This window comes from Fukomys damarensis, unplaced genomic scaffold (genome assembly GCF_012274545.1).
Source record: "Fukomys damarensis isolate Sample0158 unplaced genomic scaffold, DMR_v1.0_HiC HiC_scaffold_9, whole genome shotgun sequence".
Lineage (NCBI taxonomy): Eukaryota > Metazoa > Chordata > Mammalia > Rodentia > Bathyergidae > Fukomys > Fukomys damarensis.
In genome coordinates this window covers 24,562,277-24,589,290 of record NW_022900921.1, presented here as the reverse complement: position 1 = coordinate 24,589,290, position 27,014 = coordinate 24,562,277, and the positions used below count along the sequence as shown (strand labels likewise).

The 27,014-nt window shown below is 38.2% G+C and overlaps 1 protein-coding gene across 2 annotated transcripts in view; it reads right to left on the bottom strand.

Moving 5' to 3' along the window:
* Crebrf (CREB3 regulatory factor) overlaps positions 1-27,014 on the bottom strand; it is a 62,174-nt gene that overhangs the window by 34,152 nt on the left and 1,008 nt on the right. For both annotated transcript variants that reach the window (XM_010622163.3, XM_019207221.2), the window contains exons 2-3: positions 4,332-4,520; positions 1,109-1,234 (exon numbers count right to left, since the gene is read on the bottom strand). In XM_010622163.3, coding sequence (XP_010620465.1) covers positions 1,109-1,234; positions 4,332-4,340 — 135 coding nt within the window. In that variant the 5' untranslated portion in view covers positions 4,341-4,520. The remainder of the gene's footprint in view (positions 1-1,108; positions 1,235-4,331; positions 4,521-27,014) is intronic.

Here is a 27,014-nt window from a genome sequence, read left to right as displayed (position 1 = left end):
AAAACATCTGGAGCCAGGTATGTAGCATAAACCTCAATTCCCAGTGCTTGGGAGGCTGAGGCAAGAGGTTGTCAGTTTAAATCAAGCCTGGTCTACACAGCTAGACCTTGTCTCAAAAAAGAGAAAGGGGGTTGGAGAGGCAGCTTAGTGATGGAGCATTTACTCTGGGTTTAATCCCTAGTACCACACATACAAAAAAGCAACAAATAATGATAATGATACTCAGGCTGAAGCAGGACCGCCTGCCACAGGCCAGTGTGGGCAACATGATGAGGCCCTGTTTCAGGAAAAACAAAAAACAAAAAACAATTAATGGCCTTACCTTTATTATAAAAAAGATGTATCTTTTTAAGCAGGAACTTAAAAAGAGGCAAAGAACAACTGAGAACTAAACTCAACCATAGAAAAGATTTTTTGGAAGACCTTTTAACAAATCTTGCATATGGGAAGTCAAGTATTCCTAATGTTTGGTTAGTTGATTTTAGAAGCATGGTCTTGCTATGCAGTTCAGGCTGGCCTCAAACTTGTTGGTTAGTTGATTTTAGAAGCAGGGTCTTGCTATGCAGTTCATGCTGGCCTCAAACTTGTGGCAATCCTCCAGCTTCAGATTTTCAAGTGCTAGAATTATAGGCATGTACCGCCATGCTTGGCTCAGCAATTTTTTTTTTTTTTTTTTTTGGGTACTGGGGATCGAACTCCAGCCCTTGTGCTTGCAAGGTAGGCAGTGGAACCACTGAAACAAATTCCTAACCCTTGGCTCAACATTAAAAAAAATTTCTTTTCTTCTTCTCATGAAAACCTGGACTTCAAGATACTTAGATAATCTTTTTTCTTAGTTTTTGTTTTTTTTTTTTTTTGGTACCAGGGATCGAACACAGGTCCTTGAGCTTGCAAGGCAGGCGGTAGAACCACTGAGCTAAATCCCCGGCCCCTTAGTATCTTTGATGTGTCCATATATCCTTCTAAAATTACTAGGCCTATACTTACAAGAATCAAACCTGGCCCAAACAAATCTTTTTCCTTTTTGAACATTTACAGATTTAAGAACTATACTACAACACTTTTAACCCAAATCAATCAAAGCTAAAACCAAGAAAATGTTGCTTACCAGTTCGTACATGAAATCTGGATCGGAACTGTTTGCTAAGAGATCTGTGCTCATCAGAGTCTGTTCTGAAAAGGTGTGGCTTCGAAAGGCATCCCCAAAAGGCGGATCCATTCCGCTTACACTAGGCTACAACAGAGTGATTTTCATTTTACAAAGTTAAAGACCACTTCAAGACCAATTTATTACACTTTATCTGAAAATAATTTATTTTCAAAGATAATTCTGTGTTTTTGTACTGTATAGTACACTTAAAGAGTTTCATCTAGCCAAGGACCTGAGTTCAATTCCTGGTACCAAAAAAACAAAACAAATCAAAACAAAAGAGTTTCAACTAGCATTAAACTCTGGACTTAGATGAGGAAAAAACCTAAGATACATTAGGAACAGGGAAAAAAAAGGAGTAGTAACTGTTAAAAATAGCCAACTTCAGGGCCAGGGATTTAGCTCAGTGGCACCATGCCTGCCTCGCAAGTGCAAAGTCCTGAGTTTGATCCCAGGTACCAAAAAGAAGAAAAGGAAAAAAAATTCCATAGGCATAACCATAAAAAAAAATCCCAATAAATGAGAGTATGGGCCAGGGATTTAGCTCAGTGGTGCCAAGGCACCTGCCTTGCAAGCACAAGGTCCTGAGTTTGATCTCTGGTACTGGAAAAAAACAAACAGAAAAAAATAGCTAACTTCCAAAAATGCTAAAGTTTATTTAGCCACCAGAATTAGCATATAATATCTGAGTACTTTTATTTAGTCATGCAACATTTTTTCCAAATCCATCTCTAATAACATACTCTAATTCTAATTTCCACCTCAAGCAGAGACTTTCCTGCTATTTCTTGCTCTCTGCAGGGGTCTCACTCTGTACTCCTAAATGTGTTTGTCCTATTTCCCAAAAGAAACTGGAAGACAATTTGGATATCTTCAGTCCAAAAGAGGATCAACAAAATTCCCCCCAAATCTCCTGAAATATGACCCCAGAAACATAGACATGAGCAACGAGTCTCCATCCTGATCCATGAAAAGGGTCCAGTTCATTTTATAATAAGAAAGAAAGAAAGGGGGGAGGGCAAGAAGAAGGGAGGGAGAGGGAGAAAGAAAGGGAAAGACAGAAAGACAGAAAGAGAGAGGGAGAGAGGAGGGGGACAAGACTGAACTAGGCCTGGAGTGGTGGTGCATACCTGTAATCCCAGTTTAAATCTAACCTGAACTACACAGTGAGACCTTAACTCAAAAAACAATAACAACAACAACAAAAGCTTTAGCTCTCACAGTTAATTTCTCCTTTTTTTCTTTTTAGCCTTTTTAATATTTCAGTATCTATCCAAATCACTCCAAAGTTAGGGCTCATACTCCTATAGTAGCTCAAATAATAGAAAGGCCTCAATTTGAAATCTACCTCCAATGAGGGATGAGGATGAAAAAGAGTATTTTTTCTCTCTGCCGTTTTTCTTCTGTAATTTTCTGCAGAAATTTTTAAAAATGTTATCATTTGCTTATTATACTTGTCTATTCATATACCTTCTACTTACCAGAAGCAAAGCTTTTCATATGGTACTTTCCATTCCATCTCTTTTTTTCTTATATTTTCCCTAGCCCTACCAAGCGTATAGTACCTTAGCTTGAGAAAAAAAGTCGTATAATCCTAAATTCAAGTATTTAATAATCAGCAAACGAAATCTTGTTTGGACAAGACGTCTAAAAGGTGATATGCAATCTACTTGGCACAAGCATTATGAGTTCTTCTCTCTTTTAAAAAAAAAATTATTTTTTGGTACTGGGGATCAAACTCAGGATATGTGCTTGCCAGGTAGGCACGGCGCCACTGAGCTAAGTCCCTGGCCCCTCTGCTGTCTTTAGTATCTGCTAGCATCTCCTCTTTGTTTCTGCTGCCTGCTGCCCCGATTCCCCAGACAGTATCAACAACTGCTGATTCCCTGTGCTCAAGGGATAGTTCTATATGGCCCCAAATAAGACCCCTCTTAAGAGTCTCTGCCAACTCATTATTTCTGTTTCCCCACACACTAAAACAAACATTGGTCAGGGTTACAAGCTAACTGCTAGAAGGGGAAGAGAAGTAGCTTGGATAAGCAGAATGTGAACTAATATTTATTGTTTCAGTTACCATCTCCAACCCAAAATGATCTATCCAAAGTAGATGCTGTACTATAATCATTCCTAGACATGTTTTTCAGGCTCTGTGTGTGTGTGTGTGTGTGTGTGTGTGTGCGTGCTATATGGGACACAGATGAGGTGAGGCTAAAGTCCCCTACTGTTTCCTTTTACTTCTAAACCAGTGCTGCCCACAGCCAGGTACAGATAACAGATGCATTTTTGAGCTAATGATTATGGTGAGCACCTGGTTAGTCCCAGGGACCAACCCCAAGGTCCAGTTTCTTATATCTGGGAGTTGATCAGTGCCTGAAAACCCAGGCAAGATTTGTTATCACCAGGCTCTGTCCTGGCTTGAGAGAGGCAACTCAGAATATAAAGGCAGGTTGACATTAGTTTCCAACTGTCTCAGCTAGACACCTATTTTAAACTGTCATAAACAGAAGAAAGAGTAGGAAATAAGTTAGAGGAGATAGAAAAGGGGCTACTATGGGCAGACTAATTTTCAGGGAAATTTGTTTAACCCCCATAAAGGTAGCAGATCTACCCACCTTCTAACCTATTCACTGTGCTTGCCATATCAAATTCATCAAAGTTAAAATTGCTGTTACAAACACAAAATACTAGTAAAGGCGCCAGACCTAGAAGCACGTGCTTGTAATCCCAGCCCTTGCAAGGCTGAAGCAGGAGGATCAATGCAAGTTCGAGGCCAATCTGGGCAACACAGTGAGTTCAAAGCCAGCCTGAAGTGCATAGAGAACCACCCCCCCAAAAAAAGGCCAGGGATTTAGCTCAGTAGTTCCACAGCCTGCCTCGCAAGCACAAGGTCCAGAGTTCAATCCCCTGTACCAAAAAAAAAAAAAAAAAAAAAAAAAAAAAAAAAAAAAAAAAAAAAAAAAAAAAAAAAAAAAAAAAAAAAAAAAAAAAAAAAAAAAGACAACCAAAAAAATAAGTAAAGGCAATAGAAGAAAGGACATGTGTTCGAAGCTAGTTGAGATCAGAAACAAGAGTAATATGTCAAGTTGTGTTGACTCAGAGAATTTACAAAATCAATGGTATTGACTTTCTACACAGGAAAAAAAAGAAAAAAAAAACTTTGCATCTACTCTGTATAATTTACCTGAGGCATTTCCAAGCCCAGAGCCTTTGTGTCCAATTCCAAACTTCTTTTTTTCTCGTTTGCAAATTCCTTTCCAGCTTTACTTTTAATTCCAAGATGATTTTCACAGTAAATAGTAGGTTTCCCCAGAATCCTTCAATTCAACTGACTGGATCACTGCTTTTTTCTTTTTAATAATTCTGTGCAATTCTGTCAAACAACACAGAGTAATTTCACTGAGCTTCACTGCAAACAAGTTAACCTTTCAAAAATAATATTAGCAAAGAACACTGTACACTAAACATTAAGTCTTATGGGTTATACTTTCAAAAATTTAATCATGTCGGCCAGGCTTGGTGGCGTGTGTCTGTAATCCCAGCACTTGAGAGGCTGAGGCAGGAGGATCACTGTGAGTTTGAGACCAGCCTAGACTACACAGTGAGTTCCAGGCCAATCTCAACTACATAGTGAGACCCTGTCTCAAAAAAACCAAAAAAACAAAAAACAAACAAAAATTTAATCATGTCTTAGTACCAACTATTCTGAAATTCACCATTTCTTCACTAGTTTGCTCCTAAAACAGGGTTGGTCAATAACCAACTGTTTAACATTTTTGAAAATCACCCAACCAAATTAGCATACCCTCATATTTCCTGTGATTTGAAACATGTATTATACTTAACCTTTTACTTTATGTTCCTTATGAGGAAACATATCTCAATATTAATTCTATCTATTATGTAGTTATTAGTGCTAAATTAATCTACATTTTCTTTCATAAATTTATAAGATCAGCAATAATTACATAATACAAGAAATTAAAGCTGGGTGTGATGACGTATGCCTGTAATCGCAACACTCCGAAGGCTGAGGCAGGAGGATCACTGTGAGTTCGAGACCAGCCTGGGCTACATAATGGGTTCCAGGTCAATCTCAACAACATATTGAGACCCTGTCTCAAAAATCAAAAAAAAAAAGCAAGAAAGAAAGAAAGAAAAAAAGAATTTAATACGTCCTCTACGTTAAATAAAATCGTTATTTAAATAGTATATATACCAACATTATTCTTTGAGTTATAAGTAGAGATTGTGAAGAATTACTTCAGCATGTTTCAGAAGGGTGTATGATGGAGGAATAGAAGTGAGGATCACTTTGCATAACGGTTTAAAGGGTTAAATTAAAATTTATGATTGCAGATGGTATGGTACAGGTACTTGAAGGGGTAGTTAGATGTTCACCCCCTTTTCCTATATATGAAAATGTTAATTAGGAAGAACATAACCTCTTCTAAATCAGTACTCCATCCAGGATCATCAGCATCAACCCAGAAACTTGTTAGAAATCCAAAAATCTTAGGTGCCAGCCCCATCACTACAACAGAAACTTCAGGAATAGGTCTTGGCAAATTGTTTAGTAAGCCCTCAGGCAATTCTGATCCTCACTAAAGTTTAAGGACTGCTATCCCATGCTTCCTCTCATGCAATCTAGATGAAATGTCATTTTCTTAAATGTAAAGAGTTAATTTGAATGTGCCCTCTGTAGTTCTCACATTCTCTGAGCTAGTGATATATTATTTGAATTTCAAAGAACTCTTGCTAAATAAATAAGCAATGGATGAAAAGGGACTCAATAACTGTTCTACTTAATCAGATCAATAAACTGACTATGATTTGTATTTCCTGGTTTCTAATTTCTGGTGCGCTCTCATTCTCAGCTCACTGGGCCAACCTAAAAAATAATGTGTAACTTCCATCCTAGCCCTAAAAACAATGTAACAGTCCAAGTAGATTGATCCCAGCTCCCACCAAAGGCGAATTCTTGCTCAGATGACCCCATGCCTTGGTTCTACTACTGAAATGCAGTCGCAGTCCTAACTTTTCCCTTGATTCTTATAAGAAATAAGATCAGTAATCTTTTCAAGACCTATTACCTAGACCCCAAGAAGACATTGAATGCAAGTCATTCAACAAAACGGCCTAGTGAAATCCTGGTTTATAACTTGAATCTTTCTAGAAGAAAGGTCTGATATCCTCTAAAATCTGAAAACTACCTGGGATTACAGGTGTGTAATCCTAGCACTCAGGAGGCTAAGGCAGAAGGATTAAGGCCAGCCTGAACAACACAGAGAGATCCTGTCTTTAAATAATGAAAAAAATTTTTTAAATAAACAAAACTGAAAACTTATCCTTACTACAACAGGACTACGGACTCAGAATAGACTGAGTCCCATTCAACATACACTTACTGGGATCAAAGATAAAACTCTACCAGTAGCCTAGTTTATCAGGGAAATGTTAACTAAAAAAAGTTTTAGTCACATAGCTTTCATTTCCAAATTACACAATACTTAGTAACAATATTTCTTTATTTTGATTTTTTTTTTTGTACCAGGATAGAACTCGGGCCCTTGCACTTGCGAGGCAGGTGCCAGAATCACTGAGCTAAATCCCCAACCCCTTAATAAGAATCTTTCTAAACTTCATTTGTCTCATCTTTAGGGAAGCTGGGTATCATGACACACACCTGTAATCGCAGAGCTTGGGAGGCTGACGCAGGAGGCCAGCATGGGCTGCATACAGAGTTCAAGGCCAGCCTGTATTACACAATGAGACCCTGTCTCAAAAATACAAAAAAGAAAAACAGAGGGCTGGAGATTTAGCTCAGTGGTTCTGCCGCCTGCCTTGCAAGCACAAGGTCCCGAGTTTGATCCCTGGTATCCGGCCCCCAAAAAGAAAAAGAAAACATGGAGGAGGATGGGGTAAGGGGATGATAAGGGAGGGTAAAAATGATCAAAATGTTATGTGCATATATGAATTTGCTAAAATGAAACAGTAAAAGTCTAAAAATAATTTTAAAAATATAAATGGTATTACCTAGCAGGAAAAACCACTATTCTTTTCTGATTACTGAGATATTTAAGTCATGAAACTTTCATACAAAGTCAAGCACTTCTTTGAAATTTTAATTTAGAACATCAAAACAAACATGATTTAATGCTGTTAAAAAAAGAAAAGCACTTGTTTGGGAAGATAAGAGATCTGATTCCAGATTTGATTTCATAATTAAAATTAAAAAGCCTTATGAATTAAGGCAAGTTACTTAAGTTTATGCCTTAGCTCCCAAATCTAAGATCTAAGTTTTTCATCTTAACTATGTAACAGGGATATTATGAAAATTAATGAGATTACTAGGAAGGAGTTATGAAAATTAATGATATTACTAGGAAGGAGTAATAAAATAAATTTGAAAAGGTGATTATTATCAAATATATTTTGCTGGGCCAGGGCTTTAGCTCAGTGGTTCTGGTGCCTGCCTCACAAGCGCAAGGACCCGAGTTCGATCCACAGTACTAAAAAAAAAACAAAAACAAAAAAAAAACAAACAAAAAAAGAATATATATATCTATAGCGCCAGTGTTTGTTCCATTAGTAGTGCAGCTCAGAAATTCAACATCTGTGACATTTTTTGGCAGCAAAGCTAAATGTTTTTAAAAGTGCGGATTCCCAAAAAAAGGGTATCCACTAAGTAAAGGGTTGACCTTGTTCACCTGAGTACTGAAGGTCCTAAGAGTTGCTTCTCCTAGTCTCTCAAATAGGACGGGGGAAGGACCAATTGTTCTCTAAGTAATGGGACCCTTTTTCAGTAATAAAACTCTCCCAGTTTCTAAATGAAACCAGTTTACAACAAATTATCCTTAATATTTTGCACCCATTTCCCAGAAATGCTTAGTACTGTTCCAAACATTTCTTGTGAAATAGCCACGAAAAACAAAATTCCCACCTAAAAGAAGAAAACAAAACAATAAAAGCTTTAACAACAATTACCACTATACAGCATTTTCCATAATGATACGCTGCTCCAAAATTATCCTGAGGGCCATATATTAAGAAGACATTGGGCCAGGGATTTAGCTCAGTGGTTCTGCCGCCTCCTTTGCAAGTACAAGGTCCGGAGTTCAATCCCCAGTACAAAAAAAAGAGACATTAATGCTTTAGTGGCAGAATTACAGAGGAAGAAAGTATAACAACTTGCTTTTCTAGATAACTTCATGCTTTTTCAGGCCCCAGAATATCCATATTTTACACAAGGTTTTGTTTTATTTTGCTTTTTTTGGTACTGGGGATTGAACTCAGGATCTTGCACTTACAAGGCAGGCGCAGTGCCACTGAGCTAAATCCCCGGCCCTTTACTCAAAGTTTTGATATTAAAATATATCAAAAACAATGTTCAGCCAGGTGCAGTGTTGCACACCTGTAATCCCAGGACTTGGAATGCTCAGGCAGAAGGACTTCCATGAGTTTGAGGCTAGTGTGCATTACATACTGAGTTTAAAGCCAGCCTGGGCTACATGGTGAGACCTTGCCTCAAAAAAAAAAAAAAAATGTTCTGTGGTGGTGCACACTGTGATCTTAGCTACACAGAAAGCTGAGGCAAGAGAATTTCAAGTTTAAGACCAGCCTGCATGAGAGAGAGAGAGAGAGAGAGAGAGAGAGAGAGAGAGAAAATGTGAGAGAGAGCGCGCAAGGAGAGAGAAAGCAAAAAAGGAAAGGAAAGAAGCAAGCAGCAATGATCTAATTTTCATTATAACAGAGGAATATGTTTTCCAAGGAATATTAAATGGTTACTCAAATCAGAGTTATAAGGTCTAAAAAACACTACAGTACATAACACTGTCTACTGCATTTACTGCAGGAATTCTTAGAAACTTTTAAGGTGCTTTTTAAATTACAAATCATAAGGGGTAAACAAAGCAGATATCATTTCCCAAATTTGATGATAAAATCTTCCTCCCTTCCCTGAAGACTATTCTCGTCTAAGGAGAGGTAAGAACCAGGGAAAGGCTAAATTTCTTCAGTAGCTACTTCCCTTCAGAGCTCTGGCTCATCAGTACACAATACAGTTCTGTGGATTTCTTAAGAGAAATGAACTGTGGCCCACCAGAAATAATACTTTGTTTGCTTTTTTATTTTCTAGTTTTTTTTTTTTTTGGTACCAGGAATCGAACTCAGGACCTTGTGCTGGCTAGGCAGGTGGTAGAACCACTGTGCTAAATCCCAGGCAGAAATAATATTTATGAGAGTGGTGGTACATGCCTCTAATCCCAGCACTAGGGAGGCCGAGGCAGGAAGATTGCCTCATATGAGGTAGGGGCCAGCCTGAATTACAAAGCAAGACCCTGCCACAAAAAACCAAAAAGAAAAGAAAAAATATTTACCAACAGGTTTGCTGTACTTGGATGCAATAAAAAACATAACACTACCTCCTAGGCATAAGAAAACATTCCTGAAACTGAATGGAGCAATAAGAGCAAATGGCTAATTTTTAAGCAGCAATGGTTCAATCTGAAGACAGCTATCATTTTGATTTCTTTCACAAGCTTTCCTATCTGTTCCTATCATGTGTGCGCATGTGTATGTGTGTGTGTTGTACAGTATAAATCAGACAATGAAAAAGATAAGACAGTAGGTGTAGTCAAGGGCCTTCTTATAAAACTTTATCTCTAAAGACTGTTCAAACCATTAATCATAACTCTAAAAGCCAAATCCAAGCTGGGCATGGTAGTGAATGCTTGTACTCAGCACTTGGGAGACTGAGGCAGGAGAATCACTGTGAGTTTGAGACCAGCCTGGGCTATACAGTGAGTTCCAGGTCAGTCTCAACTACATAGTGAGACCCTGTCTCAAAAAATAAAAACAAAACAAAACAAAAGCCAAATCCAAGAGCTATCTTGTGTGTCCTAAGCAGCTTACACACATCCAAAGCTCCTAAACTGTGCCCCTTCTGAATGTGAGATTTTTCAGCTGGTTCCTGAGTCTACATATTAAAAACAATCATGCAAGAAACAAAAATCTCTCTCTTTTTTTTTTTTTTTTTTTTTTTTTTGGTACTGGAGATCAAACTCGAGATCTTTGCCCTGGCACCACTGAGCTAAATCCCTGGTCCAACAAAAATTTCTTTACAATGAAATTATCTTCTGAATCAGCAAATACTGTATGTGATAGCCAGAATCCCTGTATCACTTCCTTTATATGACACTAGCTTAAGCCACTGATCCTTTTTAGTAACTGGAAGGACACATTTCCTCATCATGGTAAGCTGCCCTCTGAGTCAACCAACATTCATCAGAGTAGATATTTAAAAATTTTTGACACACCCATTGGGATGGCTATTATCCAAAAATGAAAAATAACAAGTGTAGTGGAGGATATAGAGAAATCAAAACTGTCAGGCACTGCTGGTGAGAATGTAACGGGGCAGCTGGTGTGAGAAATACTTTGGCAGTGCCTCAAAAGTTAAATATAGAATTGCTGTATGATTCAGCGATTCCATTTCTAGGAATACTGTATACCTAAAAGAATTGAAAGCAAGCATTTCAAAAGATATGTATACAACCATATTCATAGTAGCATTATTCACAATAGCCAAGAGTAGAAACAACCACCAGATGAACAGATTTTAAAGATAGTATATAGATACACAATGGAATATTCAGCCATAAAAAAGAAACAAAATCCTGATACATGCTACAGCAGGAATGAAGCCTGAAAACACTATGTCACATAAAATAAATCAGACACAAAAGGTCAAATATTGTATGATTACATTTACATGTAGCATTCAAAACAGATCAATTCATACAGAAAATGGGATATAAGCCAGACGTGGTGGCGCACACCTCCTGTAATCCCAGCACTCGGGAGGCTGAGGAAGGAGGATCTCTAGGAGTTTGAGACCAGCCTGGGCTACATAGTGAGTTCTAGGTCAGTCTCAACTACATAGTGAGACCCTGTCTCAAAAAAACAAAAAACAAACAAACAAACAAACAACAAACAAAACAAAACAGAAAATGGGATATAGGTTTCCAGCATTTATAAGTGTTATTATTTTAATGGGTAGGAGTTTCTATTTGGGATGACGAAAATACTCGAGAGACACACAGTGGTGATGGTTATGCAACACTGTCAAAGTACTTAATGGCATGGAATTATACACACTTAAATTGTTAAAATGGAGACTTTTATGCACATTATACTGCAGCAAAATTTTTTCTAAGTTTTTAGCTAAAGAATATCAAGATATACTGTTAGATAATTCATATACTATGGTTTATTTTTATCTTTCTTAATCTTTGCTGGTTCATGCCAACATTTTTTTCATATGGTCAGAGGTTTTGGTCTTCTCTCTGTTGTCTTTAACTTATACTATATACATACATATATATATTCTAAGAGATAGAAACTACCATAATTCCTAATTGAATTTATTTCTGCAAGGCTTAAAGAAAGGAAGGAAGGGGCTGGGGATTCAGCTCAGTGGTTCCGCTGCCTGCCTCACAAGCACAAGGAACGGACTTTGATCCCCAGTACCAAAAAAGAAAGGAAGGAAGGAGATAAAAGAATGAAGGGTGAAAGCAGGGAAAAGGCTGGGAAGGGATAAGAAAGCAAAAAGAAAAGATGGAAAAGGAAGAGAAGGGAAGGACAAGGAAAAAGAAAGGTGGAAGAGAAGAGGACACAAGGGCAGGGAAGGAATTAAAAACAAAAAAGGAAGAAAGGCTAAATCACTGATGTGTTAAATTAAAAGGTTATACAATATGTGTATTCCATGTGACTTCCTTGACAAAAAAGACAACTTAATCAGTTTGCCCAAGACCCACCTGCCATACGGATATACACTCCCCATCTGTCCTGCTATAATGATATGTCTCACAACAATTTAAACTACTCTGATATGCAAGAGTTGAACAAAGTAGTCCTTCAGATTATTACTAAATGAAGTTACTACCTGTTTCACAGTACAGAAGAAATCAGAGATCCCACAATCTCCAAGCTACTAAGGAAGGAAAGGAATACACTGGGGGAGGAACATCCCTTTATTATGTAATAGGAATCCTATAACAGAACTGCAGGCAAGTCACTATAATCTCCAATAGCATCAATCTAGACTAAAATTTAGACACAGGCAGGTAAATCTCAAACTAAATGGTTACAATTTAGGTCAGGAGGGCCAGTAATGTAGCTCGGTGGTGCTGCACCTGCCTGGCAAGTACAAGGTCCTCTGTAAGACTCCCAGTACCAGAAAAAAAACAAAACAAAACAAAACAAACAAACATACACACACAATTTATGTCAGGAATTACTAGCAAGACTCTCAGTATATATTTTCCAAGTTCTCCTGCTGTTAATCTTTAAGACAGAAGACAGGGGAACACAAAATTAAGTAAAGAGAAGACATTTTTTTTTCCTAAATTAGGTAATAAAGATCATGTTCCTAGCCAAAGCAGTACTTAACAGTTGTGATCCTTTTGCCGTATGACCTTGCAAACCGTTTACATAGCTGGGGTCAATCTAACAGTCTCTTTTTTATCCTCATCATACTCAGAATTCTAGAAATATAGGGGCTGAATTAAGTTTGCCACAAACAAAACAATTAATGCTCCATTTTACTAAAAATCCTAAGGAGCTAAGAGAAAATATATCTAAAAGTGATCTCTCCTTGCAATGAGGTCTTAGAGGAAGACACAAGACCTTTCAGAATTTGTTCAATTTCTCTCCAAAGGTTTCTGCCCAACTTTAATCCTTGGGCCACAGAGACAGCATATGGGTATCTAGTTAAAGCCCTTCATGAGCGAACAACAAAAAAGACATTAAAAGCAGCTCTCTGGATCAATTTGACTTGGACCGAAGGGCTACTTATTATTTCTTAAAACTATCAATTAGAAGATACTAGAGGCTTTCTGCAGCATAAATTTCTGCAAGTTAAGCTATTCAGAGCACAGGAGTGTAGAATGATTCACAACAGCAGAGATTCTATGCATTTCTAACCCAGCCACCCTTGTTTCCCACTGGGCACAAAACACTGTGTGGCTAGAGAATGCAAAGCACACTGATAAAACTTGAAGTAATAAGAGCCAGGATTTTGATAAAGTAGCTTAATGAAGTAGTCAGTGTAAATACAGTAAAAGGATCATCACTATCCCCTACCCCTATCCAATCCTTCTTACACTAATAAAGATCAGCAAAGACAAGAGATTTGTTCAAGGTCATTCAGTAAATGGATGTCTCCAAGCAAACCTAGCATCACCAAGACCATGCTCAGTCCCTCAAAGATGATTTCTAAAGGACTCCTAAATTTACACCTTCAGACAAACACAGGGGTGCATGAGCCCTACCATCTGAGATCAGGGTCTCTCCATATTCACATTCTATCATCTCTCAAAGAAAATGCTATCAACCATCCAAGCATTCCTACTCTGTTGATAGTATCCCTGACATGAAGGGTTCATATCAGCCTCTTCCTGTTCCCCAATTCCTTTATTAAATAATGCCAATTTTTAAAATACACACAACACAGCCCACTCTATGTTCAACACAAATGCATCCATTTGACTTTGCCCTTCCCTTCCCATTTCCACAACTTTTGCTTGGCTCTCATCTTAAATTTAGCACTGCAATATTTGCCCTGCAGTCTTCCTGTCCCCAGCCTTTCCATTCTCCACTTCTTAGGCCCCACTCTAAAATTATTCTCTAGTCAGGTGCATACTTATAATCCCATCACTCGGGAGGCTGAGACAGGAAGATCAGTGCAAGTCTGAGACCAGCCTGGACTACAAAGCGAAACCTTGTCTCAGAAAAAATATTATTCTCCATATCTGCCACATCATACTAACACTGTGTTCCTAAGTTTTCACCAACTCCCAAATAACTCTTGGATAATTTCCAAAACAGTAAAGATAGAAGTGAAACTATCTTTCCAATCACATGTTCTACTATTCTTCTATAATGAACACTAATGTCAGCCTGATCTCACCATCTCCTCAATCCCACTTCACTCCACAAGGGATCTCCAACATGAGACTTTATCTTTCGTATCTTAAACTCGCATTTTTCTTTTATGGGTGTTTTTCGTTTTTGTGACAGGGTGTCACTATGTGGTTCAGAATAGCCATGAGTCACAGTGAGCCTCCTGTTACAGCCTCCTGAGTGCTAGGATTACAGGTGCGTACCACTACGCAAGTCCCATTTTTCCTTTCTGTCCTCACCCACCCCTTATTTCTACTAACAGACTGGAAAATCTTTTGAGACTGACCAGCCTATCTCATTTGTTTCATTACACTGCTAAAAGCAGTCCCTTTCCTAGGACATGTATGGACAAGCTGGCTACAATGACTCCCTAACACCACAGGTCTTTCTGGAAAAGAAATATGACATTCTTCATACACAATGAGGACATTACAAAAGAGTCAGTCATTCAATATGCATTTATTGAGCATGTTTATGTGTTCCAAAGTATCGTAGGGTAGCTTGTTAATTAAAGTACTGAACTTTTGTGGTATCATAGAATAAAAATAGCAAAAACTAAACTCCCAAATATTTTTTAATTTCCAGAAAGAGTTCTCTGAATTCAAGTAGATTTTAAAGACCTAAAATAATTCTTGTCCAGGAAGCAGAGAGTAGAGAAAGGAGTAGGATTAAAAATTATTTAAACCAACTGAGTCCAGGCATTGCACTAACATGTTCTTCATTTCCATAACCCCCATCTCTCATACACACCCTAGTGGGGCTTGGTTTTTTTTAGTTTAGCTTTGTTTTTTTGTAGATAGGCTCTCACAGTGTAGTTCAGGCTTATCTTAAACTCATGGTGATCCTCCTGCCTCAGCCTCCTGAGTTGGGATTACAGGCATATGCCACCATGCCAAGCAGACACCATAGTATTAATTAAAAAAAACTATTCAAGATGATAAAGATTTGAGTTTTAAAGAATAATTTGGCTTTCTAAATTGTTCTGTAAAAGTCTACAAACTATAGACAGGAATAGTGTAATTAAAAGCCGCAGCATGGAAACAGGCACTGTTACAAGAATGCACCTGACCATACAGCAAAACCTGAGTGAAATACCCACCATGAGACACAGAAGGCAATCCTGCTCTTAGGGATCTGGGCTCCTCTTCAAAATGTGTTTCTTTCTCTCTCAAATTTGACACTTTCTCAAAAATGGAATAAATATATGCTAGAGACAGCTTTCAGATTCCTTCCTACTGTGTCAAAGAAACCAGATAACACTGGCATGCGAGTGAACAGTAGATATGGAGGTTGTGGACACAGGACTACAAGGTTCTTAATACAGTTCTGCAGTCGTCTCTTCCAACCCTAAGAAAGGCTGAGTGCCTCTTTGGTTCTAATACCCCTGAAAAGGCTTCTTCAATGAGGAGTAAATGCTAGATAAATTTACTTTATAAGTGAATATTTGGAATTTCATTCCAGATGCCTACTTGCCTTCTTTAATGTGTAAATGCAAGATTTCCCTCTTACTTTGCAGGGATATTGTGATTCACTATAATATGTATCTAGCTGAAGCATAAAACAGACACTCAAGGCTGGGCTTGGTGGCACACACCTGTAGTCCCAGCATTGGGAAGCTGAGGCAGGAGGATCACCATGAGTTCAAGGACAGCCTGGAGACTACATAATGAGTTCAAGGCCAGCCCAAGAGTCATAGCAAGACTCTTTATCTCAAAATACAAGGGCTGAGGATTTAGCTTCGTGGTTCCACCACCTGCCACACAAGGTCCTGGGTTCCATTCCCAGTACCAAAACAAACAAACAAAAAAACCAAAAACAGACACTCAACAAATGGTGGCTATTTTTATTTTCAGATTCCTTCTCTAGTACGTAATGAAGTTCCTGGGATGCTGCTGCTATGAAGGTATAAACCCAAATTCAACTCAGAATATGACTGTCTAAATTCCTCATTTAATTATCACAAAAAAACTAGTTTTCTGGAATGAGAGTGAAGAAGGATTCCCAGGAAATCTAGGTAATTTAATACGCCTGTCCCTGGCTTTATGAGGGTTATTGTCAATTATGCTGGTTTAGTCAGCAAAATAATCTTTGAATTCACAAAGTAATTTATAAACCTGTTATTTAGTAATCTTTATACAATAAAGAATTAGCAGGTTAAAAAATAATTAGCAGGTAAATTACAAAAGGAGAAAGAGCCCCGTAAGAGATTTACTGCCCTAATATATGTTCAATTATGTATCACATCATTTTTTTCCACATCATTTTTATTATAGTTACTTATACTGGCTTCCCCATAGATTTTGGGCAACTTGAAGGAAGGAGTTATATAAAATCTATGCATATATCCATAATACTTTATACAATTTCAAAAAACACAAATAATTTGATCTATGGCACACTTGTCTCAAAAGGATTTAGAATAAATCAAACAGGGGAAGCAGACTATTCAACTTCTGAGAAAACATACACTACATATGGTAGAATCACCAGTCATCAGCACAAAAAGCAATCAGAGGTTGGTCAAATCCCTTCACCCGACTCTTATAAATTAATATTTATCCAATCAGAAGAAGGGATAAAATTCATTTATGTTAGCTCAATGGTTTTTAACTTGGGAGTCTGGAAACAGAGATGTTATGCTAAACTATAAAACAAAAGTAATAGGGACCACCTTAACAAATGTACTCTCCTAGAAATATGCACATTTAGAGCTGGGTGTGGTGGCACATGCCTATAATCCCAGCACTTCTCAGGCAGAGGCAGGAGGACCACCTTGAGTTCAAGGAAACCTGGGCTACACAGTGAATTCAGGGACAGCCTGAACTACAAAGGGAGCCCTTGCCTCAAAAAACAAACAAACAGGGGGCCCGGGATTTAGCTCAGTGGTTCGGTGGCCTGCCTTGTAATCGCAAGGACCGGAGTTCAAACCCCAGGACCAAACAAACAAACAGGGCCGGGGATTCAATGCTTCTGCTGCCTACCTTGCAAGCAGCAGGGACCTGAAGTTCCATCCCATCACCATCCCCGGTACCAAACAAAAGAAACATGTACATTTAAAAACACAAGGCAAAGTTAACTGAAGATTTAAGTCAGAGAGGTCTCAAACTGGCAGAAATCAATGCCCACAAAAGGGTTCTAAAACTTTAAATTTTAGTATAACTTGTAATACCTAAATCTTGGAAAGAGCATATATGCCTGTCAACAGATGAGTAAGGAAAATATGATAATTTCTACAGATAAGAGTACTACTCTGCCATAAAGACAGACAGACTTAAGGCATCTGTAGGGAAATGGATGGACCTTGACAAAATAATGTCAAGTGAAATAAGCCAGATATACAAGTTTAAATATGGCACGGGAGCTGGGCATGGTGACACATGCCTATAATCCCAGCATTTGGGAGCCTGAGGCAGGAGGATTGCCCACAGGTCCAAGGCCAGCTTGGGCTAGTGAGTTTAAGGCCAGCCTGAACTACATAGTGAGAACATGTCTCAAAAAACTTTTTTAAAAAAATTAATTAATTAAAAAATTTAAAAATCACATGGTTTCTCTGATATGAGAAGCGCAACAGATGTAACAGGAAGTAGGACAGTTCTTTACAAGTGGGAAGGGGAATGAGAAATGAAGGGAGGGGGAGAAAGGGAAAGATAAAAATGAGAAAGAAAAAATGGAAATATAGTTTTTCCCAAATAAGCAGAGGAACAGCAGCTGGAAGGAACAGGGAAGGATGGGAGAGAAAGGGGACAACAGAAGAATTAACATATGTTATGAGTGCCAGGCATTTAGCTCAGCGGTTCTACTGCCTGCCTCTCAAGCGCAAGGACCAGAGTTCAATCCCTGGACCAAAAAAAAAGATATGTTATGTACATGTATAAACTCCCCCATGATACATGTAATCATTATATACTAGACATGTACTAATAAATTTTTTTAACTTTAAATTTTAACTGCAAGCGCTTCATTTGGAAATTTCATGTAGGGGTCTGATCTGACAACAGTGAGAATATATTCCTGGTAAAATGGTAACTGGTACTAATGTGAGAGTTATCTCCTTTAAATTGCCTTGTGCTCCCTAGCTTGCTCCAATCTCTACCCAGTCCCATTTTACAGGTGGCGGGCCAATCTAAATTGAGAGATGCTCAGAACCATACAGCTAGTACAAAGCCTGTTTGTGCAGATAGCTACTCTGGGACTTTCACCCTTGACAGCTCTTCAACTTGACCTTCAAATAAAAGGTAATTAAGGTTAGGAGAGGTATTTTAAAAGTCCAGTGCATAAATATTTACAGCAGTATTATTCACAATAGCCTAAAATCTAGAAGAAACCCAAACATCAACTAGTAAACAGGTAATAAAATTGTGCCAAATCCATACAAAACAAAGACTCAAGGACTATGTGAAACAATACGAGTATCTCAAAAGCGTTATGTGAAATTTAAAGTCAAACTAAAAAGACAACACATGCTGTGATTGCATTTACTGTATATGACATTCCAGAGAAGAAATCAGTGACTGGGGTGGGGGTGCACACTAGCTGCAAGAGGTGCACCATGGGACTCCGGAGTGATGAAAATGCCCCAGATATGACTACAGTGGTGGTTAGATGATAGCATATATTCAGCATGTATTCGTTAAGATTCAAAATTGGATGAACTTTCTTTTCTTCTTTTCTTGCACTACTGGGGATCAAATGAATTTCTTTTTTATGTAAATTATATCTCAACAAAGCTGATTTTTAAGAAGTGTTTAGAGATAGGCATGGTGGCACACACCTGTGATCCTAGCACCCAGTTGAGGCAGGAGCTAGCTGAGAGTGCAGAGTCAGCCTGGTTATATGCATATCCATGTTTATTATAGCAGTACAGTTGGTAATAGCTCAATCTTGGAAATAGTACAAATGCCCATCAACTGACAAATGAATAAAGATGTAGTTTATACAATGGAGTGCTACATAAAAAAAAAAAAAAAACCTGAGACATTTCCAGCTAAATAGATGTACCTTCTCAAATGGGAAGGGGAACAAGGAAAGGAGAAGAAGAAAAGGAAGAAAGAGATAAGGAAAAAAAAGAGACTAGAGAAAAAAATGAAAGCAAAGCTTTTATAAATAAGGAGGGAAGAGGGGTTGAATGGAGGGGAGGGGAACGGAGGGGGGAGCAGTAGCAAGATATATCATGTACACGTACAAGTTCCTAATGGTGAATGTCATCATTATGTATATCTAAAATGTACCAATAAAAATAATAAAACACACACAAAAAAATAAACAAAAGGCAACATCATGAGTTCAAGTTGAGCCTCAACTACACAGAAAGACTCTGTCTCAACCAGCCCCTCCCCACCCCAAAAAAGAGGTGTTTAAAAAATATTAGCAAACTACACAGAAGAATCCAGGCTTAGTGGTACAAGCCTGTAATCCCAACACTCTGCAAGGCTGAGGCAGGGGAATTACAAATTAAAGCCCAGCCTGGGCAACTCGAAGCAAGACCACCTCGAAATTTAAAAAATTTTTAAAAGGGCTGGGGATATAGCTCAATGCAAAGGCCCTGGGTTCAATCCCTAGTACTACCAATTCTTTTTTTTTTTGAGACTACCAATTCTACCTGGGAAAATCTGAGGTTTGAACTGGATCTCATTATAAAACAATTTTAAGGTACACAGGAAGTAGAAAATACAGCACATAAGTAGTCATTCTGTAACAGCCTATAAGTGGCAATTTTGAACACAAATGAAAATGTTTCATAAAAAGAAATTCACAGAAATAGATAATTAGTACTTGGATAAGTATCAATGACAGGCTGATTTTACAAGATTGCCTAAAAGGAAATCAAGTCATGGATATATATTACTATTCATATGCAAAATAGTCAGGTAGTAGGAAATAAACTATTTTGTTTTAAAATAAAGCAAAATGAAAGATAAGGGTCGAAGTGAAACCCTAAGGGAATAAAGAACAGAAATGAGCAGGAGATGAACTAAACACAAGGGACACATAGGGTCAAAATTAAAGGTACCCTGGAATCCACAGATTCGAAGAAAAACAAGAGGAAGTGGGTCATACCTTGACTAGGGTCTAAAAAGAAAAACTAAAGCCAAGGATTTAGTCAATCCCCAGTACCAAAAAAAAAAAAAAAAAAAAAAAAAAAAAAAAAAAAAAAAAAAGGAATTAACAAAACCCCAAAAAAAAAAAAAAAAAAAAAAAAAAAAAAAGAAAAGAAAAGCTAAAAACTAGAAGAGACCAACCAACAAAAGTCAAAGGAAAGGAGACCAGAGATCTGACAGTAGAGCAGTCTCTTGCCTTATCTCAAGCTTTTCATACCCACCCCTAACCTATACGTCTTTACCTTTTATACTTCTTTAACTGGACTAGAGTGCTTTCCTCTCTATTCTTCAAAACTTAGTTCAAATGTCACTTTTTTTCTTTGTGAAGCTTCTCACTCTCCCAGGCAGAGTTAGAAGTTTCTGTTGCATATGTTCATGTTTTGTCCTGAAATACTGCCGTAACAACTGGCTGCAATGGTTGTCTTTCTTCCCTCTTCCCTAGTGTATGGGGCAACTCTAGAGGAGGATTCAACAGTAAAGACAAAAACCTTACTAAAAAGCAGTTCCAAAACCGTGTAAGTCCATCACATTATATACAACATAAGTAGGATGGCAGACCCTCTTCTCCTAATTCTTCCCCATAAGTATGCATCAAGGACCTTTTTAAAGTTAAACTTTTGGTAATAATATTTTAAATTTCTCAGTAAATGATAACCTTTTGATGGAGAAGGCAACAATTTCCTCAGGAATAGTGTGCAGCAGCCAGAGGAAATTTTAAACTCTCAAGGTATAACTCTCACCAAAAAAAAAAAAAGAAAAAAGATGATGGGTGACACGTGCCAGTAATCTCAACACTCTGGAGGCTAAGGCAGGAGGATCACAAGTTCAGTCCTAGCCTGGGCAATTTAGTGAGATCCTGTCTCAAAATAAAAAAGAGTGGGGATATATGTCAGTGCAAAAGCCTTGCGTTCAATCCTCAGTACAGTGGGTGGGGGGAAGTGTAAGAAGAATTTGAAGAACACTGGAAGACAGACAAGAAGTCGGCTAGCTCAAAAGGCCTTCACAGGAAACTGTCAAATATACAAAAGAAAAGTAGTTTGGTTTTCAAAAAAGTAAATGATAGGATGATCAGAATTGCTCAGAATTAGAAAGGAGGTCAGTAGTAGTTGAGAAAGTTGTTCAGGGAGGAAAGTTCCAATACAGATTTTGGAACAAAGGTCATAAATTGATGAAAAGTGAACAAATTTTTTCTGGTGGTAATAGAACAAACAGTATTGTATCCACAAAGTGTCAAGGCAATTCTCTGCACCAAACTCTCTCCAAGTATAGCCTGATCCTTGGGGCAAATTAAGTGTGAATGATTTTTTTGAGACAGGGTCTATGTAGTTCAGGCTAATTTTGAACTCACTATGCAGCTGGGCTGGCCTTGAACTCATGGAGATCCTCCTGCCTCAGCCTCCCAAAGTGCTGGGATCACAGGCATGTACCACTACACTCTGCTAGGCAGAAATCATTTTAGTCTTTCTCAAAAAAAAAAAAAGACCCTACTATATAGGTGCAAAATTATCCCAAGTGTACAAGCAACAGGTTCTATTCCTATCTGTCAAATACCCAGAACCAAGCATACTAATGACAAATCTAATGAACAAAGCACAACTTTTTTGTTTGAGAGGTGTGTACACCAAGTCTAATAGAATTTACTTGAAAACAAATTAACAAAAAACTAAGGGTTTTTAAAAAGACATCATAAAATCTTTATTCTTTATTTCTTTTAAGGCTCAACCTTACAGGCTTTCTGACTGGACCATAGTAATTAATTCTTCCCTTCCCAGTAAGAAAATTCCAACATCTCTATAATGGTAGACTTTATTACCTTCTAAATGACATGATCCTACCAAAGTATACATTTATTTAAACAGCTCAAGATGACTGCACTGCAGTGAGCCAGGGAGAGGACAGAAATAAAACAGACACTCTGACCAAACAGCTCATAGTTTAATCAGAAGACAAACACTATGCTAACAGACAAGTGCTAATAAAGATAAAGTGAGAAGGCAAGGATGCCAAAAAGAAATTGGAATCCAGATTTGAGAGGTGGTCTCAAAGCAGATATGGTAATGTATGCCTGTAATCTCAGCACTCTTAGAGGCTGAGGCAAGAGGATCACAAATTCCAGCCTGAGTAATTTAGCAGTTTAGCGAATCTGTCTCAAAATTAAAAACTGAAAATGGCTGTGGGCTGGGCATCTAGCTCAGTGGTGCTGCTGCCTGACTCACAAGCGCAATGCCCTGATTTGATTCCAGATACAAAAAAAAAAAAATGCTGGGAGTAGAAAGCTCCTGGGTTCAATCGCTAGTACTGCCCCCCCAATAGAAAGAGATGTTTCCACTTAACATATTCAAAATACACTAGCTTGAGAACATAGTAACTAAAAATTTCCCAATATCTTTCTGTGACACAGAAATAATGATTAATTCCTACCACTGTAAATTAATAAACAGATTACGAGATTACCCATTGACATCTAGCCAGACAGTAAACCTGCTTTCAGTTCAGGCCAATAATAGCCAGGTATTGGTGGTGCATGCCTGTGATAAAGGAGGAGTGCCTCACGTCTGAGATCAGCCTGGTCTACACAGTAAGTTCAAGGCCAGCCTGAACTCCATAGTGAGAATCTGTCTCAAAAGAAACAAAAAGGCCAATATATTGCACTGAAACTTTTTTTTTTTTTTTTTTTGAGATAGGGTCTTGCTCTGTAATTCAGGTTGGCCTTAAACTCACTATGTAACTCAGGCTGGCATCAAACTGCGGCAATCCTGCTGCCTCAGTCTCCCAAGCGGTGGGACTACGTTCATATGCCACCATAGCTGGCTTCTATTAAAATTTTAATTTTCATAAAATCCAGTTTAAGTAAACGAAAATGAAGAAACATTATATAAGAAAAAAGCAAAAGCTGTTAACGAAGAAAATATGTGTGTAAACTTTTTAGACTAGAGCTTCTTTGCTTCCTTGGATGTTAGCAACACTTGATATTTTCCAAAGAAAAGGAAATGCAACCTCTATCTTTTGAGGCTTTGAAAAAACACTTGCCCTAATGTTTAGATAATTCTACAAACATCTTAGGTAATGGCACAATCTAGGTGTGATCCAAATCCTTATGTATCTGTGAAGAACTATAGGTATTACCTGTTCATTTGGAACGGCATTCTAAGAACAGCAATTCTGTTTTTTTGGAAGTGACTTGCTAGCCGGGTGTGGTGGCACCCATCTGTAGTCACAGCACTTGGAAGGCTGAGGCAAGAGTATTGCCACAGGTTTGAGGCCAGCCTGAGATATACAGAGAGACCCTGTCTCCAAAAAGAGAATGCATCTCTAAAATAAATGGGATTTGGCAAGTGTGGTGGTTCCTTCCTATAATCCCAACATTCACGAAACAGAGGTAGGAGTATCACAGCAAGTTCCACGCCAGCCTGGGCTACACAGTGAGTTCAATACCAGCCTAAACTACATAGGGAGACTATCTCAAGTAAACAAACAAATAAATACATAGGGTTTATACTAATATTTGCTTTAAGCAGCTGTTCAGGAAAGCAGCAATAAGAAAGTGAGGTAAAAATATATAGACTACAATGATGCTATATGCCCTTGTACTAAATTTTTTTGTTTGTTGGTTGGTTGGTAGCAGGGATTGAACTCGGGCCATTGAGCTTGCAAGGTAGGCAGCGGAACCACTGAGCGAAATCCCTGGGCCCTATTAAAATTTTTTTTTAAGGCAGAAGATATATAAAGTTGGCTAATGCTCTACCACTATGACCTGAAATGTATATTTACATACTCTACAATACCTTAATATCACACTGCTTAAAACTCAGTAAGCAAGTCAAGGGTTGCCAAACAATGGCTACCGGCCAAACAGAGCCACAGCCTATTCATGTAAATAGTTTTATTGTAATATACATCCTGAATATACTTTCTATGGCTGTCTCCTTTTTTTGTTTTTTCAGACAGGGTCTCACTATGTAACTCAGGCTGGTCTTGAACTCACTATACAGCCTAGCCTGGCCTCAAACTTGCATTAATCCTCATGCCTCAGCCTCTTGTGTACTGGGATTACAAGAGTGTGCTACCATGCACAGCTCTTTGGCGGTTATCAGTTATCATTCTATAAATTGTAGGACTAAGTAATGGTGAGAGAGACAATATAGCCCATAAGACCTAAGTATTTACTACGTGATTCTGTACAGGAAAATGTCTGTTAATCCCAGTCTTAGAATAATCAGAACTAATGATCTGACAAATTTATGATTAGTCTATAAATTTATGTATGGAATAAGATAATGAGTGAATACGGTCAAAGAGTCAATGAATTCTTTCCCAAAACATCCAACAATAAACTAAATGGGAAAAAGCCTCTGGCTGATTCATCTAAAAATCTTACAACTGCCACTTATGACTAAAAATTAAACTTTAAAAGCAAACAGTGAGGCAGGCATGGTGGGACATGCTTGTAATCCCAGTTACTTAGAAAGCTGAGGCAGGAGGACCAAAAGTTTGAGGACAACCTGAGCAACTTAATGACATCCCATCTCAAAATTTTAAAAAAGGTCACAGGAGTTGCTCAGTGGTAGCGCTTGCCTATCATGTGGGTTAAATCCCTGAACCACAAAAAACAACAACACAAACAACTACACACACAGAAAAGGTAAATTTCTCTTAAGCTTTTAAAAACTGTGCTATAATAATAGAATAACACACAAATCTCTTGTACTTCCATTGTTACTTCTATTTAACCACCACCAAGATGTATACCAGTTCTTTATTTTTTGTATTGATATCCTAGAATCTCTACACGTCCAACCAGTAAACTACTTAGATCACTGACTTTATAAAATGTTTTCACTTAACAGAATAAGAAGGTAATAAGAGTAGCCAAAATCTGTTCTGGATGTATTTGGTCTCTTCTATGTTCGTATGTCGAAAAATCCCAGAACCTGGCATGGCTGCATTGCCTGCATTTCCAGCACAGGAGGATCACTTAAGTCCAGGAGTCCACCACCAGTCTGGGCAACATGGCAAAACTCTGTCTCAAAAACAAATAAAAATAAAAATCCCAAAGCTGCTATAGCAGTCATACAAAAGAACTACAACCAAGTAAGCTGTTAGATATACCAGCTATTCCTAAGAAAAAGCTAAGCAACAGTAACTGACTTTATCGGCTAATGTAACAATGAAAAAATTGCCTTGACCAATTATTCTAGGTATCAATGACACAGTTGTTTGGTTTTAATTTTAGCTACACTCTTTTATAAATGATTATGGCACTGTAAAGGGATAGGGTTCAGAAAGCAATACAATATCGATAGTAAAATACAAACTAGAGTTTCTGTAAAATATTTCTATAAAGTATTTCTAGAATACCATACAAATTATACTGAAAAACTAAAAGTTATCAAATAATTCAGGGCTATATTTTTATATATCATTATCATTCTTAAAAGCACTGTGAGTCAATCATACAAAACTAATACCAATAAAACCCGATTAATTCATTTATTTACCATTATTTTTCTCCAGTTGACAAAGGAGATACTGTGAATTCTTAAAATAGTTCTGAATAGTCTCGAATGATATAATGAAATGTTCCTATTTCTGAGTTCTTAGCCAATAGCCTGGGACCCTTGACAATACCACTGTAGTTACAGGTTGTAAGGCGATGTTAAAATAAGCTTAAATTAATAATTTAACAAGGCCAACATGATGAAAATAAGCAGAATATAATTAAATAAGTGATTTTCTGATTACATACTCATACCACTTTCTTCTTTAGTATCTCAACTATTTTAGATTTAAGAAAACAAATATATGTAAAAGTACAATCAAGTGACAACCAGTTTACCATAGACTTGAGATTTACTCAGAAATCTTATTTTATGCTTTTAAAAAAGAATTAAGTTAGACCTTACTCCTCTTTCTCACCTGCTGGGCATTTTCAAGAAAATATCCTAATGAACGTTCAAGCTTAAATATTTTTTTCAAGGCTCATTTCTCACATGAAGTTGATTTACATGAGTTACCAATAAATATGATCAAGATGGGCAAATTACTAAGACTAGGACAAGTTACGGGGTCAAGTCTTTAAAAGGTATCTGGATGAAAAAATGGAAACCCCACCCAGCATTCAACTTTCTAGGCTTTTCTATTCCCAGTTTTCTCTCTATAAAACCTAGAAAAGCAGAACTTCCTCCTCACTGCCTGCGTAAAGGCCTGGTATAGAAACTCAGATCGCTTTATCCAAGTACCTCCTTTAAGGCAGTCTTAAGGCTCAAGCCTGCTCAGAAACAGCAGAATGGTTGGCCTTCTCACGTTAAAGGAGGGCGATTACAAGGTTTGGCGGCCGGATTTGTCAGGAAGCGCAGGGCCGAGCAAGAGGGAGAATCCAGAGGCTAAGCTCCATCTAGTCCCAGGAACCACCCCCAGGGGAGGCTTGACTGCCCTCAGTACTTCCCTGCCTCCTCAGCTGGTGGGAGGAGAGCGGTAGGTCGGGGTCAGGTTCCCCCAAGCTACTTCCCGGTCCGATGGGACTCGCCTTCGGACACCCGAAACGCCCCCGGCCCGGTTCGCTCGCCCTTTGCCCCGTCTCCTCCCCTCAGTGACCCACCACCACAGGTCCCCTCCCATCTAACATGGCCGCCCCTCCTGGCCCACCCCCGGCACAGCCTAACAAATTGGGGGTGTTCGCGGCACCGCCTTCCCTGCACCCATTGGTGCAGCAGCCTTGGACGGCCTTCCCGATTGGACACCACAGCCTGCCCCTCAGTCCCGAGGGACCCGCCTCCGAGCTGCTTCAAGCTGCTTTGAGAAGACAT